Source organism: Nothobranchius furzeri, chromosome 1 (genome assembly GCF_043380555.1).
Source record: "Nothobranchius furzeri strain GRZ-AD chromosome 1, NfurGRZ-RIMD1, whole genome shotgun sequence".
In the NCBI taxonomy this organism is placed as follows: domain Eukaryota; kingdom Metazoa; phylum Chordata; class Actinopteri; order Cyprinodontiformes; family Nothobranchiidae; genus Nothobranchius; species Nothobranchius furzeri.
Genome location: NC_091741.1, coordinates 51,189,299 through 51,205,116, shown reverse-complemented (window position 1 = coordinate 51,205,116; position 15,818 = coordinate 51,189,299). Strand labels below are relative to the sequence as shown.

At 41.5% G+C, this 15,818-nt stretch overlaps 2 protein-coding genes across 2 annotated transcripts; one reads left to right on the top strand and one right to left on the bottom strand.

Annotated features, from left to right (window-relative positions):
- Positions 1-234: 234 nt before the first annotated feature.
- On the top strand, positions 235-4,615 carry LOC107384342 (aldo-keto reductase family 1 member B1). Its single transcript, XM_015957570.3, has 10 exons — positions 235-495; positions 1,264-1,431; positions 1,509-1,625; positions 1,737-1,814; positions 1,904-2,026; positions 2,459-2,565; positions 2,821-2,902; positions 4,036-4,119; positions 4,215-4,297; positions 4,377-4,615. Exons 1-10 carry the CDS (start codon positions 430-432, stop codon positions 4,417-4,419), a joined length of 951 nt encoding a protein of 316 aa, XP_015813056.1. The 5' UTR covers positions 235-429; the 3' UTR covers positions 4,420-4,615.
- A 3,803-nt stretch (positions 4,616-8,418) lies between these two features.
- LOC107384350 (aldo-keto reductase family 1 member B1) lies at positions 8,419-13,332 on the bottom strand. The gene is made up of 10 exons (XM_015957583.3): positions 13,223-13,332; positions 12,505-12,672; positions 10,214-10,330; positions 9,800-9,877; positions 9,596-9,718; positions 9,407-9,513; positions 9,242-9,323; positions 8,704-8,787; positions 8,548-8,630; positions 8,419-8,468 (listed from the first exon to the last, which is right to left on the bottom strand). Exons 1-10 carry the CDS (start codon positions 13,295-13,297, stop codon positions 8,426-8,428), a joined length of 960 nt encoding a protein of 319 aa, XP_015813069.1. The 5' UTR covers positions 13,298-13,332; the 3' UTR covers positions 8,419-8,425.
- Between the last annotated feature and the right edge of the window lie 2,486 nt (positions 13,333-15,818).

Here is a 15,818-nt window from a genome sequence, read left to right as displayed (position 1 = left end):
GAAATGCCTGGTATAGTTAAGTCTGTCTGTTGTTTCTTAGCTCATAAATATTGAAAATAACCCGATATACTGGAATGATTACAACCAGAATCACATGAACAGCTGCTGTAGAATACTAATACAAAAAGACAGATAAACATTTAAATATAACTCAAACTGATGCTTTCAAATACTAAAATATTCAGATTTTTTTATTCCATCAGATATGAGACGCTTTCATCTGTAAAGACAACCATCTTCTTGTTTATTCAGGGGATTTTCCTCCCATTAATAAACTGACAGCTGCGTACGGCGCTCGGCGCACTTCAGCAAGGCATCAATAATCGATTGACGACTCTGACGAGTCCTTTTCGTCTTCCTCCACTTGCATTCCTGTCGCACATCCGACCTTCTCGTCCAAATTCGGGGTTTTGCTGGTCTTCTGCAACAATGACAACCACTGTTAAACTGAACACCGGTGCCGAAATGCCCATTTTGGGATTGGGCACGTGGAAGGTTTGTATCTTTTTGACGTAATAGCAGTTTTGCTGAAGCTCGCCTGTTACGAAAGCTAGCTATGGTACTTTTGTGAAGAGAGCGTGTCATGGAGCAGAAACCTGTTCTCCTTTTAAATGTTTTTTCCTCCGTTGAACTCTGATTTAATAATGCATACGGAGTTTTATATTACTTCAGGACCAAATGGAGTATTTAATGCGTGGCTAATCCACGCGTGACCACGTAAACTGCCTTGATTTCATAATTAGTGTAACTAATCAGAACGTGACGTTACGTAACTTACGTACGCTGATTTCTGAAGCGCGTGTCACTTAAAATCAATCCTGTGTAAGCTGCTTGCTGTAAATGCAATGTTACGCATGTTTTCATCATAACACACTGTTTAAATCCTCACATTAAGTTTCTTGTTTTACTAAATGCCCACATTTGACCTTAAAATACTTTTTACGCAGATTGAACGTATAAATAAGGATTTCTGACACAATTAATAGCTGTGAAACAATTATTTTCTGACAAGTATAATATGTAAAACCTCTTGCTTATATATCAAAACACTGAGAATGATCTTTACAGACTTCCAAAGTAAAGGAGTAGCACTCAGGCATGCAGAAATGACAAATATTTTGTTTGTTAAATGTTTTAACAATAAAATTATCCTTTTCTAAAACATTCCCAAAAATAATCTGCATAAAAACTGCATGATTTGCTAGTTTAAGTCGAGCTGTAATACGAACATTGTTTTACTCATGAGTCATCCCCGTCTACTAGTCTCCACCTGGAAAGGTCACAGAGGCAGTGAAAGCAGCCATTTCCGCCGGCTACAGGCACATCGACGGGGCGTTTGTCTACCAGAACGAGGCGGAGGTGGGTGAGGGTGTAAATGCCATGATCAAAGATGGCCTGGTCAAGAGAGAGGATCTCTTTGTTGTCAGTAAGGTATGTTGTAAAGCTACGAAAAAATACGAAATAAAAGTTGGTAGTTCATAAAGCTGAATCAACCTTGTCTTCCATAGCTGTGGTGCACCTTCCATGAGAAGGCCCTGGTACGGAAAGCCTGTGAGAAAACGCTCAGTGATCTGAAACTGGATTATCTGGATCTATATCTTGTGCACTGGCCTATGGGTTTTAAGGTGGGCTTGCATCAATCATGCTGAAACAAATTTTTGTTATGTGTTAAATAACTTTTTTCCCAATAAAGAAATCAGTTAAATATGATTTGGATTGACTGTTTTTATTTGCAGGCTGGTGAAGAGCTATTTCCTTCTGACAGTAATGGAGAGACGATCGGTGATGAAACTCACTTCCTGCAGACGTGGGAGGTGAGTCAGTCACTCGTGTCAGGTGTTAAACAAGAACAAACGCTGTCTGTTACATACATAACCCTAGAATAGATTACTTATTTTCTCAGGGGATGGAGGAACTAGTCGATGCTGGTTTGGTCAAAGCTATCGGCGTCTCAAACTTCAATAAGGACCAGATTGAAGCTCTACTCAACAAACCTGGCCTCAAATATAAACCTGCAAACAACCAGGTATGCTCGTGTTTACATTTAGCCTTTTATAGAAGATCTGAGGGCTGCAAAGCAGGAAAACGGATGCATTTTTAAGTTCATGGCTCTGAAAGGGCAAGAGTAACGACATTATCGGTCTCCTCTCATCTGTGCTGGGATGACAATGGTCCACATCAGTTCTCCCTCAGGCCACGACAATTAGCCGAGCTGACCTTATGTTTTTGTGCTTCTCGAGAACCATTGTTCACAATCAGCATCCTGCTTTACCTGGTTGTGTCTTTTTATGAGATTAAAGCTCCATTTTCTTCCCGCTTTTTGTCGTCACACACACACACAACTAAGGGAAAATGAGTCTCCTGTTTTTTTAATTAGTAAATGGATCTGTTAATAGAAATTCACACACAGAGATGTTTAAAAATACTTAAATAAAATGATGTATGTTTTACCCTTTAGGTGGAGTGCCACCCTTATCTTAACCAGGAGAAGCTGATCAACTTCTGCCACTCTCAGGGCATTACAGTGACTGCCTACAGCCCCCTGGGTTCCCCTGACAGACCCTGGTATGTGCACAATCACTGCTAAATTATGAGTCTTCAATTTGAAGGTAAAGTTTCTGTTTATCTGTTGCCATTCTGCTTCCTGGATCCCATCTGTTAGTTTCAGCTTGTTTCAAATTACCTCACAGCTAGCTTAGCCTTTTTTTGGGGGGGGGGGGTTCATTTTTGGCTAAATTATAAAACAAAGCGTGTTCCCAGATGTAGCTGGAGCCTTAAAGCAGCATGTGAAGAAAGGTGGATAATCCCTTTCCATTGCAGGGCTAAACCAGAAGACCCTTCGCTTTTAGAAGATCCTCGCATCAAAGCCATTGCTGAGAAGCACAAGAAGACGCCTGCTCAGGTACAACACTCACAGCATTTTGTGTGAGCACAGGGAGCTGCCAGTCACCTTGTCTCAGTCATTTGACCCCGTGTGATGTTTGCACCTGACCAGTACCTACCAGTGGTAATTTTGTTGATGAAATATTTGCATTTCTTTTTTCATGACGAATTAATTTTTGCGGACTAAAAAGAAGCAAAAACTAAAATGTACACGCCAATAAAGACTAAATTATGACCAATATCGATCGACACTTTTGTCGATAAATAAGAGACGACAAGGAAAATTGACAGAAACAAAAAGACGGGACAGCGAAAAAAGAACCAATCAGCAAATATATTTTTTAATACTGAGTCAGAATTTCAAACTGTCAGTGTTCATTTAGGTATTTTCCATAAATTATTGTTATTAAAACTATTAGAAATGTAGAGTTTTATTGATCCAAAGTGTGAAACGTGAATTTTACGTATTTCTTTACAGTTTCAAGTAGGTGTAATTAACATTTCCAATACACAAGTAGAAATTATTTCACTAGAAGAAAAATACTTTTACTTTAGTCGACTAAAAAAGGACTAAAATATGTGAAATTCTTTTACGTTTTAGTCAAAAGACCAAGAGTAGATTAAAAGTTCTTGGCAAAATTAACTCTGGTACCTACACTGTCTTTCATCTCTTATCCGTTTCTCTAATTATTGCCTGTCTATATTATTATTTTATTGTGCTTATTTATTATTTTCTCATTTATTTGCACCAGGTACCGCAGTAGTTTCCTAAAGTTGTGATTTCTCACACATGCGGCATTAAACCCTTCTGATTCTGCTCTTCAGCATCTTTTTTTCTGCTGCCTCTAAGTACCATCTTCTGCAAAAATGGCTACTTTTACATGCTGATGAGGAGAAAAACCGACAGTTTAGCCCATTTTTACGTCTTCATTTACTTTTGTCTGGAATGATTCACCAGTACTCATTAGGCTCGCTCTTATGGTTTCTGAATCCCTTTTTAGAAATGCATATTTACTCCCTGGCTGATCAGGACCTCATTTAACGTACACTTTTGTACAAACTGTGTTTTAGTTTTGTGTTTAGCCTCTTCCCACGGCTCTCTCTGACTAATTTGAGGTGGTTGCTGCTGACCGATCCCCATCCTCTCTCCAGGTCTTGATCCGCTTTCAAATCCAGAGAAACGTGATTGTGATCCCCAAGTCCATCACGCCGCAGCGCATCCAGGAGAACTTCCAGGCAAGTCATCGAGCAGAGGGTTCTCTTCCTGGTTGGATTAACCTCCCATCTACTTTTGGGGTTGTGAACTGAGACAGTCGTGTGAATGTTTGCAGGTGTTTGACTTTGAATTGACCGAGGAGGAAATGAAAACTGTTCTGGGATTCAACAGAAACTGGAGGGTGTGTGCAATGACATGGTAAAGTCTCTTTATTCTGGTTCTTGTTGTCTTTTGTTTTACTCAACTGGTATAAAACGTTCTGATTTTCCGTTTTTAGGGCTGTTCACCACAAGGATTATCCGTTCAACACTGAATTCTGAAAAACCACCAAAGTCCCACAGGGTGCTGGAGTTTGCTGCTCAACCTGCTGGTTTGACTGGAGCTTAACAGCTTTTTTGTCAGATTTTTCAGGATTTATTTTCTATTTGACCTCATTGTCATTTGTTTTGTTTAGTGGTTCATCAAATGACCCTGATGTGGCTGGTTTTAAATTGAATTAAATTACTGAAATGGAAATTTTATCTGCAGCTTTATTTAGGCAAAAAGGGAATTACTGCCTTTAAATATATTTTCCCAAATAAGACATTTTATAGCACTACATTCAGGAGCAGCTTTATCATTTTAACTCATTCGCTGCCAGCCGTTTCCTGATCGGTAAAACCCTTCGCTGCCAGCGTTTCTCACCGTTTTTACTGTTTTTAAGAGTCACAGAACGTTGCGTGCTAGGATGAGGTCGACGCCAAAACAACCAAAACAAAGAGTAAACTCACCTCTTACATCAGAAAGAATCAGCGTGTTTTGAGCGTTATCCATTCTTTCATAATCCGTTGTTGAATTGTGATCGGCAGAAGCTTTTCCGGTTCGTGCCTCACTTTTTTCTTTTTTTTTTTTTTACAGCAACAGCCCAAAATGATCTCCTAACACATCTGCTTTCTGGTCACGTGACATGTGACATACGCGGATGAAGATCGGCTTTAGAGCTGGGATGTTTGTTCTCACGGTGCGGGGGCTCGTTCCAACGCCCACACAGTAAAAAAAAAAATGCTAAAGACGACCTTAGTCGTCATTGGCAGTGAATGAGTTAATGGTCTGCAAAAAGTGCCTTCTGATTTTCATTCATTGTAAAGTGCCAACCCTTTGATGCATGAATTATAAAATCTTCAACCATGATTTTTTTAACAAGTCAAAATGGAGCGGCTCAAATGCAATGAAGTCTTCAACAGCTGTGCTTGATAGCAAAAAATAAATAACAATTTTGAGTTCCTGTCCACCATTGTGCATCAAAGGGTTAAATATGTCTCTAAAACTATGGTCCTGTTTATTTCATCAACTCGACTTTAAATGACTCCATTTTGGCACTCTGTCATGTGTAAAACACTTCATTCACTCCTATGGGATCTGCATTTGTAAAGCACTCCAATAAAGTCCTGTGGGAGAGAGAAGTCAATGATTGTTTTCTAAGATGATAAATTAGAATAATTAAAGGTCACCAGCAGGGGTTGGTACTGTGAAACCAAACAAAAACGGATTTAAAATGGCAGAACTTCAAATTAGTTCGGAAAAATCTGATTTATTGGCACAAATCAAGGTTCACAAGTCAAGCGGCCGAAATGAGTTTTCTCCACAGGGTGTCTGGGCTCTCTTAGGTTGGGAATATACTTGCTTTTTTATCTGGTGTTGACGCAGGCAGCATGCTGCCTCTTGTTCAAATAGGGATTATCCTCCATTTACGGTCAGCTCATGGGTCCCCGAAGAACGAGAAGATGAACGAGACTAAAAGAGCTATTTTCTAATACGCTTTGCCTTAGACCCTGGATTGTATGGCACGGTATGGGGGCCAAAATTAAGACTACTGCCCAGCAGCAGGAGGCTATATAAGTTCCGAAGCAAACTACCGACCTGATTAATGATAAGCTGGCGCCGGTAACTTGAGACGCTGGTGCTGATTACTGAGAAATGGCACCTTTACTGGCGTTACTACTAGATATGCTGGGGACTAGCAGCCCTCGGCTGGTCATGGCTTACGCATCCGGTTAGGATGCCTCTTTGGTGAGGCTTTCTGGGCACGTCCAAGGAGACCCAAAGGAAGACCCAGGACACACTGGAGGGACTATGTTTCTCATCTGGCTAGAGAACACCTTGGGATTCCCTCGGAGGAGCTGGCCCAAGTGGCCGAGGAGAGGGAAGTCTGGACCTCCCTGCTTAGACTGCTGACCCCGGATAAGCAGAGGAAAATAGATGGAAGTCAAGCAGCAAATTTATTTCACTTCTAATATTTCCCAAACTTCAGCTGAACAAATGAAATCATTTAATCCATGATTAGATCTAATGTATGAGTTGTGACTGAGGCCTGTCTGCTCTGCTTTGTATCCATAGTTTAATCTCACCATTTAGCCTTCAATAAGACCTTTCATTTCCCTTTAGCTGCTTCTCTGTTTAGGGATGGTGCTCATACAACCATCCTTTCCCTTTAAACTGCTGAGGTCAGAGGTCACACCCATGATCACAGCCAGTCTGGAACATAAGGGGTTGTACAATAGGAATCTTCTTGCTATGAGGCACCAGACATTTACACCAGGTGCGCAGATAGGGTGAGGGATGGGGTGGATCTGTCCCCCCCAGATTCAGATCGACCCCGATCCGTCCCCCCCAACTAAGGCCAGAAAGAAAACAAAATCGGAGGTTTAGCGCTTGAAGCTCCTTTTTCCAATTACATTGAATGCAGCATGACGTAAACAAACACTGACTCCAGAGGCGCCAAAGTGGTTGCTGCTAGGATGCAGGATGAAGCGAAAAAGGCAATCAATGATTACTGCGTATTTACAAAAGACCAACAGTGTAAGTAGGCAGGACTGATCTGTCTGTTTTTGCATGCTGGTTATAAGCGCCAACGCCTCATTGCTGACTTTAACAAGTCTCATCTACAAATATGATCCCTCATGAAGTTACTACTTTACATCAGAAGATGGTGGAAATGTGTAACCTTCAGGCTGGGCAAAGTTTGGGAGTTTTTAGAGTTCGAAAATCGCCTCCCGCCGAGAGGCTCCCAGTCGGGGAGAGGAGGAGATGCGGGCAGCATGAAGAGCGCAAATATTAGATAAAACGTATAATTGCCAGCAGGTCTGGTCTTTGTTGACTGATCACTTTGTCTGGTCATGACTGACTCCGATTATGAAGCAGAATATTGACTCTGATGAAGAAATTCACTCATCCAGCTGGGAAGATTGACGCTGCTGCAGCATCAGACAGCTGGTGCTGCACGAGAGGTGTGTGGAGTTTACAAGCTCCAAACGTTGGGTTTGATGTTGGTTTAACCTTCTCTGGGACGTGATGGATGTAGAAATGATGGTAAAAACACCGCTAACATGACAGACGTAGCGACAGTGTAAAGAAAAAGCCGTAAAAAAGAGGCAGATGCCGATGCGTTGTATGGAAGTCAAGTGTGCCACATAATCAGAAAAAAAAGTTAAATATAAAATTTAAAAAGAGATTTATATATAAATTAAAACTTTCCAAATATAATGAAAATTTCTAAATAACGTAAAAATACGAAGGAACATTTGTTGGTCAGGCTGAAAAGTTTGCTAGTTTGCTCTAAGTGATAAGTGAATATTGTTTTTTAAATATATTTTATGTGCAGTTTTTTAGGGCTTTTATGTTTTCTGCAAAGATTGGTTTGCTGAAAATCATTTAAAGTTTTGCATAAAGCATGAGGTTTTGGTTAGTAATTGATTGGAAGAATAACAAATGACTGAATTAAATAGTGGGGTGCCTCTGTCAGTGTGCCCCAGGGCAGCTGTGGCTACATCGTAGCTCATCACCATCAGTGTGTGAACGTGTGTGAATGGATGAATGATACACTGTAGTGTAAAGCACTTTGGAGTCCTTACTCTGAGAGGTGCTATACAAGTGCAGATCATTTATCATTTATGGTGTTGATCAGGCAGAGCTTTGTTGCCAGCGTTCCACTGCATAATGGCTCCAAACACGTATATAAAAGTGTTAGTTTTTACGTAAACCATTGGATGAAATTACACAAACTGACTGAGCTCTAGTTAAGGGGCTTGCAATAGTTTGTGTATGTGTACATGCGTGTGTGTGTGTTTGTGTGTGTGTGCGTGCATGTGTTTGGGGGAGGGTACATTGGAACTTTGTCCCCCCCCCCGTTTGAAAATCCTACCTGCACCCCTGATTTACACCCTTCTAATTATGAAACGTAGATCAATATTGTTTATAAATCTGTAGGAAATTAAAGTTTTTCAATGCTAAATAATCTGGTAAATTGTCAGAAAAAAAGAAGTCTCGCAACAGACGATGCATCTTATGTTAGTATTCTGTATTAAATGGGTAGTCCTTGTGCTTAGAAGCCCTGTGGGGAAAACAAGATAAAGATCATTAACACTGTTTATGTTGGGTTGTCCTTTTTATTCTCTTTCGTTTCTGCTCACCACTTTGCTGGGAATCCTCTCCAGCTCTTGCTCAAACTCAGAAGGGTTTTCATGTCCTCTTCGCTCAACTCAAAGTCAAACAGCTGGAACCAAAAGAATGCTAGAAATGAGATCTGCAAAGGACGAAACTCCCCAAAAGAATGGTCTAAAAGTTACCTGGATGTTCTCTTTGATCCGATGAGGTGTCGCTGACTTTGCGATGACCGCCACATTCCTCTGAGTATGGAACCTCATGAGAACCTGAAACGCAACCATTTAATAGTGAAATCGGATCGCCCATTAATCTTCTGTGGTTACAGCTTTCTCTACAAATCTGATCGTCCACCATGCTGATTATCTCTGACCTAATTTTCACTTTTAGATGAAGCGGTACACATTGACGGTTTGTGGTTGTCCCACCAATCACCACTGACTGAAAACATCACCACAGCACACAGTGTGCCTGTTCTTTGGGCTTGTTGCTTTAATTTGTGCTGCTGTTATCAAATGTGTGTCCTTTAGGACTCTCCTTTTACGAGACATCTCATGCAAACTTGTGACGTTGTCATCGGTAAAATCTCATTTTACACTTTGTTCTTCCTTAACAAGGATTCACCAAATTACTGTTTTCACTTGAGAAACCCCAAAAGGCCTAATAGCTTAAAGATATTTGGGAAAATACAGGGAAATAATAGGATCGGCATTGGTTTCTTACTTGTGCTGAAGTCTTCTTGTACTTTCTAGCGATAGCCAGGATTGTAGGATCTTCTAGAAGACTGGGATCATCAGGGGTGGCCCTTTAATTAAAACAAAAAAGATCAGTGTTTTTTCGTTTTAAATAACACATTTGAATGTAAATAATAGTTGTGGATTGTCTCACCAGGGTCTGTCAGGGGAGCCCAGAGGGCTGTACGCCGTCACAGAGATGCCCTTCGAGTGGCAATAGTTGATTAGCTTCTCTTGGGTCAGATAAGGATGGCACTCAATCTAAAAGAGCCAAAGTATTACAGAATTTATTGTTTTGTGGTATTGTTTCAGGACGTGATTCTCCATAAGGAAACTTTTCCACCTGGTTGTTGGCAGGTTTGTACTTAAGGCCTGGTTTGTTGAGGATGGCTTCAATCTGGTCTTTATTGAAGTTGGAGATGCCCACAGCTCTGACCAAACCGTCGTCCACCAGCTGCTCCATGGCCTGATCAACAGTTTTATGTTATTGGATGTGAGTGGTTGTTGCCAACAAGTCATGAATGGTGATTGTGCTTTCCTGAAATACCTCCCAAGTGTCTAAGAAGGAACTGCCATCACTAATAATTTGGTTGTTCTCATCCTCTGGAAACATTTCATCCCCAGGCTGTGGAGAGAAGTTAGGCAACATTTTAACCAGATAGATTTAACTTCTCAAGCAAATAATATGTGGCAAACATCTAACTCTGTGAGGTCAGATCAGTTTAGTTTAACCCTCCCACTGTCCTAATGGGTGTGACCCCATGAGGAAAGTTGACCATTGAGCAGGATTGGTGGTTTATCCCTTGGGTCCACGTGGCAGGGGTGAGGTGGTTCTCACTCCTCACCCCTGCCACGTGGACCCAAGGGATAAACCATCAACCCTGCTCAATGGTCAACTTTCCTCATGGGGTCACACCCATTAGGACAGTGGGAGGGTTAAAGGTTTCCTCTGTGGTCAGACCTGCATCCCTATCGGGAAGTGAATAAGGTAAAGGTCCAGGTAGTCCAGTTTCAGATCACAGAGACTCCTCTCACATGCTCCCCTCACCAGGGACGGAACGTGAAATGTGCACCATAACTAAGAAACACAAAAAAGGTTATTGACATTTTGTGCAAGTAGAGCATGAAAAGGGGAATTCTATTTGTGCTTAGGCTAAGGGAAACTCGCTCACAACCAAGTTTATCCGTATTGACTCACAAGGATGAGACGGGCTACAAAAGTAATAAAGTTAACTCATAATATCTCTCAGCACCTTGGCAGTGTCTATAAATCCTTTTCATAAAAGTTAAGAACAGAATCGGGTTCAAAGGGCAGCTTCAGTGGAGTCCAACTTCATTAGCACATTCACTGAAGACATAAGATCACACTTAGCTGATATGATGAAACTTTCTTCCACCAAATATGGATAGAACACGCGTGTAAACATCAGTTACATACCTGGCACCTTTCAACGCTAGTAAGATTTCTGTTGATTTTATTCATTCAGTTCAGTTTATTTATGGCCTGTATTTGTACAGTGCCTTATTGGGGTTCTACATACATTATTCTACAACCCCCCAAGGTACTTTGCAACACAGTCATCCATCCACCCATTGACACACACTTCCATATGCTGGTGTGGCCACCGCTGCTCTGGGGCATACTGATGGAGGCGAGGCTGCTGGGCGCTGGTGCCACCGGTCCCTCCGACCTCCACCAGCAGGCAAGGTGGCTTGAGTGTCTGCCCAAAGACACAACAGCAGCATTCTCTGACGGGAGCCGGGATCGAACCTACAACCTCCTGATGGCTGGACAACCCGATCTACCTCCTGAGCTGCAGCTGTCCCTTTACATAGTGCCAAATCACAACAAGAGTCGTCTCAAGCCACTTCAAAAAGTAAAACATTCCTATTGAGTTTAGTTCATCGTGCCAATGAGTTAAAAATGTACTATATAAGGAACCCAGCAGGTTGCATCGAGTCACAGACTTGTGTCAGTGTCTTTATACCATGTAGCGACAGTGGAGAGGAAAACTCCCTTTTAACAGGAAGAAACCTCCAACAGAACCTGGCCATAAGCAGCCGTCTGCCGCGACTGACTGGGGGTAACTCACAAAGTTTGCTTAGAAAAAGACTTGTGAAGTTTTCAGACCTCAATGAGCATAAGCAAGCCCCTGATCTGTAAATGTACTAGGGATCAAAACTGTACAAACAACGCATAATCAAAATAAACATTCGTTTGTTCAATATTCACTTGGTCAAAATCAGTTATTAGCAACTTAATGCTAAGTAAAAGTTGCGTGGAAACATGAAACCACGTATTGTCGACATGTAAGCCACAAACAGCTAAGCCTAAATATAATGCTAACTATAATCCATCAACGTTCTCAATCTCAACCCGCTTATCCTCGCAGGGTCGCCGGGGGGGGGGGGGGGGGGTGCCTATCTCCAGCAGGCGGGGTAAACCCTGGACAGGTTGCCAATCCATTGCAGGGCAACGCAGAGAGACACAGGACAAACAATCAAGCACACACACACTCACACCTAAGGGCAATTTCAGAGAGACCAAACAACCAGTCTGTCATGTTTTTGGACTGTGGGAGGAAGCCAGATTGCCTGGAGGGCAATCCCATGTGTGCACAGGGAGAACATGCAAACTCCATGCAGAGAGGCTGCAGGTTAGGATATTAACCCAGACCTTGCTGCAAAGCAACAGCGCTAACCACTGCTCCACTGTGCAGCCCGGTAACTATAATCTTTAAGTTAAATTTAAGTTGTTTTTTTGTTTGTTTTCGTTCAAACATAAATCACATTGAGTGGAAAGAGAAGTATTTTTATCCTCATGGTCAAACGTATCCACTTGAAAGCAGTGAGACTGAAGTACTACTGGTAGTAATACCATTAAAACCTTACATTACTCCATGCTTAGCTAAGAGGTATCACTGGTTTTCACTGAAAGAGGCTAGCTATCAGCAGCTGGAACCAGTTTAGTGGAAAACTCCCAATTAAAAAAAAAACATTGCAATGTGTTTTTAAGCTCTGACAAAAGAAGTCTTTTCTCTACACGAGTGGTAATCCTTTCTTTTAAAGCAAACAATCCCATTTTCTGCTCCATGAAACCACATTTGTATGGTGTGAATTACACTAGACCTTTAAGACATCTGGAACAATGTGGACCTAAAATGAGATGAGTGCATGACCAACAGTGAAAACAAACACTCTTAGAAATGACATTTGTTGTAATTATCTTTTCTCACAGCATCTTAGTCATACCTTACTGGCAATAAATAAATCCTCCCTTTGAACCACTCCTTGGTCAATCATAGCATGGATCCCAGCACCGACTTCCTCTTCGTTCTGGTACACGAAGGCACCATCGATGTGTCTGTAGCCACAGCTCAAAGCCACTTTCACAGCCTCGCTCGCCTTCCCTGGTTCTGCCTGCAGGACAAAAGACAAACAGCCGTGTCAAGTATAATTTAGGTTTATGACTGTTTTAACTTGTGCAAATTAATATTTCTAGGTTTGGGAATTAAAAAATGAGTCTCAAGAGACATCACTGCTTTCCACCACTTGCAAAAAAATGGGAATGTGACTTAAATTATGAGCAACCATTTCAGTTTAACACCAGCAAAAGTAAAAACCCAATCAGATTAATCGTCTGCATGTATCTTTGTATAGTTTTTTTCTTTAGATGTACTTTTGAAATGGATCCCTACACCAGTTTTAGCAGGCAGAGATCAACAGCGCAGAACAGTAGTGTTAAAATGTACCGCCTTGCACAGATAACACTCGGCTACAATTAGTTTTACTGCTTTGAGACAACTTCTGAATGCTGTAAACATGAAAACAAGAACTGAGAATGCCGACATTTATGCATCGCTCAAAGCTTTTAAAAGAAGTTTTAAAAGAACATAAACATTATCAACATAAGCGGGTCATAAATGTTCATCTCTGAGCTGCTGCATGCATTTAAACCCTCTATCCTTACCCTCCACGTTCCCAGACCAACTGTAGGCATCTGGGCTCCGTTGTAGAGAGTAACTGCAGGAATCATCTTGGTCATATCGTGCTTTCAGTCCAACAAGCAAAAAGGTTTGCAGCCTTTTATCTGGACATGAAATGGGAGGGGTTTGAAGCCTGCAGGGATATTTGTCTTGCATGTTGAGCATCATTGGAACACGGTGTGACTGCATGGAAGATTATTTTAATTTTGCGCTAAAATCAGGAGAAGTTAGGAAATCAATGTCTTCATTCATTCTAACTGATATCTAGAAATCTTAAGTGCAAGGATGATGCCAAGTTCATGGAGCTGTTACTGATGCGTTTGACGTAGTGGGTCCATTATATGAGTTTTTAAATGCATCATGCTCAGTCTCTATATTTTATGTGTTCTGTGTTACCAAATAATGACTTCATTGGTCTTTTGTTGCTCCTGGGGTACTCACAAGTCTGGAGTGATGGAAGAATGGAGCGGTATGCAACAACAAATCTGGGATTTGTTTAGAGTAATGATGGTTTTGTCAAAGGAGCCAAGCCAAAGGGCAAAGCTCTCCATTAGTGGTCCATGTTCCAAGCCTTCCCTGTGGTCTTGAAATTTGAATCATGACCAAGGGAACAAGCAAAGTTGGTTCATCATGTGACTTAGAAGCTTCCATATGGAGTTTATCCATCACTGAGACCTGAAGAGGCAGATCCAGATATGAATAGCTTCTATATTCTCTCTGGCCTGGGAACGCCTCTGGATCTCCCAGGAATAGCCAAAAGGGGATGTCAGGGTGCTACGAGCTAGAATACCGTGATGAAGATGATACATAAACTGGATCAAAATTAAGTAAAATAAATAATTGGTTTTGTGGGCGAAAAACAACAATATGGAACATTGTCTCTGCCAGCTCTCCCTATGTCGTCATTGGTGGAGCCAACAGTCTTAAGCTCAGGTTTAATTAAATGCTGGGATTCATAAAAACTACAGATCAGCTGGTATGAAATTTTCCATGGTGGTGGCCTACATATTCCACTCCATAGCAGGCCTACTGAGTGTCACATTTAATATGCATCGCTGTGTTTTATCAGGCCAATTAAGGAGCTGCTCCAACACTAATCAGATGGTGCATTTAGTTCTAGCATTCCAAAGACTGCACCAATAATTCACTGATACTTAATCCAAATACTCGCACTGCACCCTACAGCCTTCAGCAAAGTGCACTTGGAGGAAGTGTGCAATAAGAATTTGAGTGTCTGGTACACAAGTGTGCAAATAATTGTCGAATTGGGACAGGAGGCATTGTGTCATTGACCACAACGTTGTTTGTGCTAGTTCTTTATTAATCTTTATTAACAACTTTCAATCAATTTCTTGGAAAAATTAACATTCATTACTGTTCACATTAAATCTTGGTCTAAACCAGGGGTGCCCAATCCTGATCCTGGAGGGCCGGTATCCAGCATGTTTTACTTTTAACCCTCTGGAGGCAGGCGTTGCAGATTTGCAATGTTAAAACCTACCTACCTGGTTACTCCACACGAGTATTTCATGAGCATTTTTAACTCAGAAGTACCCCTGAAGGACTTAGTCATTCATCCTTTTATCAAAACTCATTTTGAGCCTGATTTCAATCAGAATGTGATTAACAGGCTTCTGCAGAGCCTGATGAGCTACTGCACATGTGTTTCAACCACTGAATCAAGTGTGTAAGAGCAGAAAAACCACAAAACCTGCTGGATACTGACCCTCCAGGACCACCAGGATTGGGCACCCCTGGTCTAAACTATTCAGAGCATGAATAAATATCAGTTATCATCTTAAAATGAACTTTTGTTTGAAAATACATTTTTTCAGAAAATGCACCTGAGCCATTTTTCTGCCTTCTTCTCAAAATTCCCACGCAGCTATGGATTGTGAGTTATACCCTTCGCCCAAGTCTGCATCAATGTGGACTTGGGCCAAGTGCAGATCAAGGATGCAAGAGGGCCATGGTCAACTTCCACACTTGAGGGTCGGGACACCCTCAAGGCTCAAGGGTGGAAGTGCGAGTATTGGGATTGGGCCTGAGGGGAGCAACTTCTCTGTGAATTATTGGTTTCTGTTCAGGCTGCAAAAACAAAACCACTGCTTTCTGAGATTTTGTCTAACATCTGTTTACTGAGTCACTTGCACACAATAACTGCTGGAGCAGAGCTTGGTGTTCTGATGAAACCCAAACAGAACTTGATGGTTCCACCGAGCTGCAGAAATAAACTCGGGTCAGTCCTGATGAAACCCTCAGAACTTCGACTGGTGCCACGGGTTGTTGGTTTACTGACAGTTTAATGATTTTGTGTTTTAGGCTTTGAGGAACACAACATTTAAGATAAAGTGCCCAGGTGTGATGACTCAGCAACTAAGTGGGAACCTTTTCTGCTCTATTTGATGATCCACATTCAGGTTTAAAGATGACGCGGCAGTTTTCAGAAAGTTTTTCTTTCTTCCACAATTTAACCACAATTTGGTTTTTGGGGTTGGAACTCATGAGCAGTCAGCTGGTTGGCTTTTAGGCAATTATCCTCTTCCTCTTTAGTCATGTGCACTTCCATCCCATAATTTT

Coding starts and splice junctions, on each gene's coding strand:
- LOC107384342 (XM_015957570.3), top strand. CDS start 430: ATGACAACCACTGTTAAACTGAACACCGGTGCCGAAATGCCCATTTTG. Junction 2,903..4,035: donor ACAAGAAGACGCCTGCTCAG/GTACAACACTCA, acceptor TCCTCTCTCCAG/GTCTTGATCCGCTTTCAAAT. Junction 4,298..4,376: donor AGGGTGTGTGCAATGACATG/GTAAAGTCTCTT, acceptor TTCCGTTTTTAG/GGCTGTTCACCACAAGGATT.
- LOC107384350 (XM_015957583.3), bottom strand. CDS start 13,297: ATGACCAAGATGATTCCTGCAGTTACTCTCTACAACGGAGCCCAGATG. Junction 9,719..9,799: donor CCTTCTTAGACACTTGGGAG/GTATTTCAGGAA, acceptor ACTGTTGATCAG/GCCATGGAGCAGCTGGTGGA. Junction 8,469..8,547: donor AGAGGATTCCCAGCAAAGTG/GTGAGCAGAAAC, acceptor TTTTCCCCACAG/GGCTTCTAAGCACAAGGACT.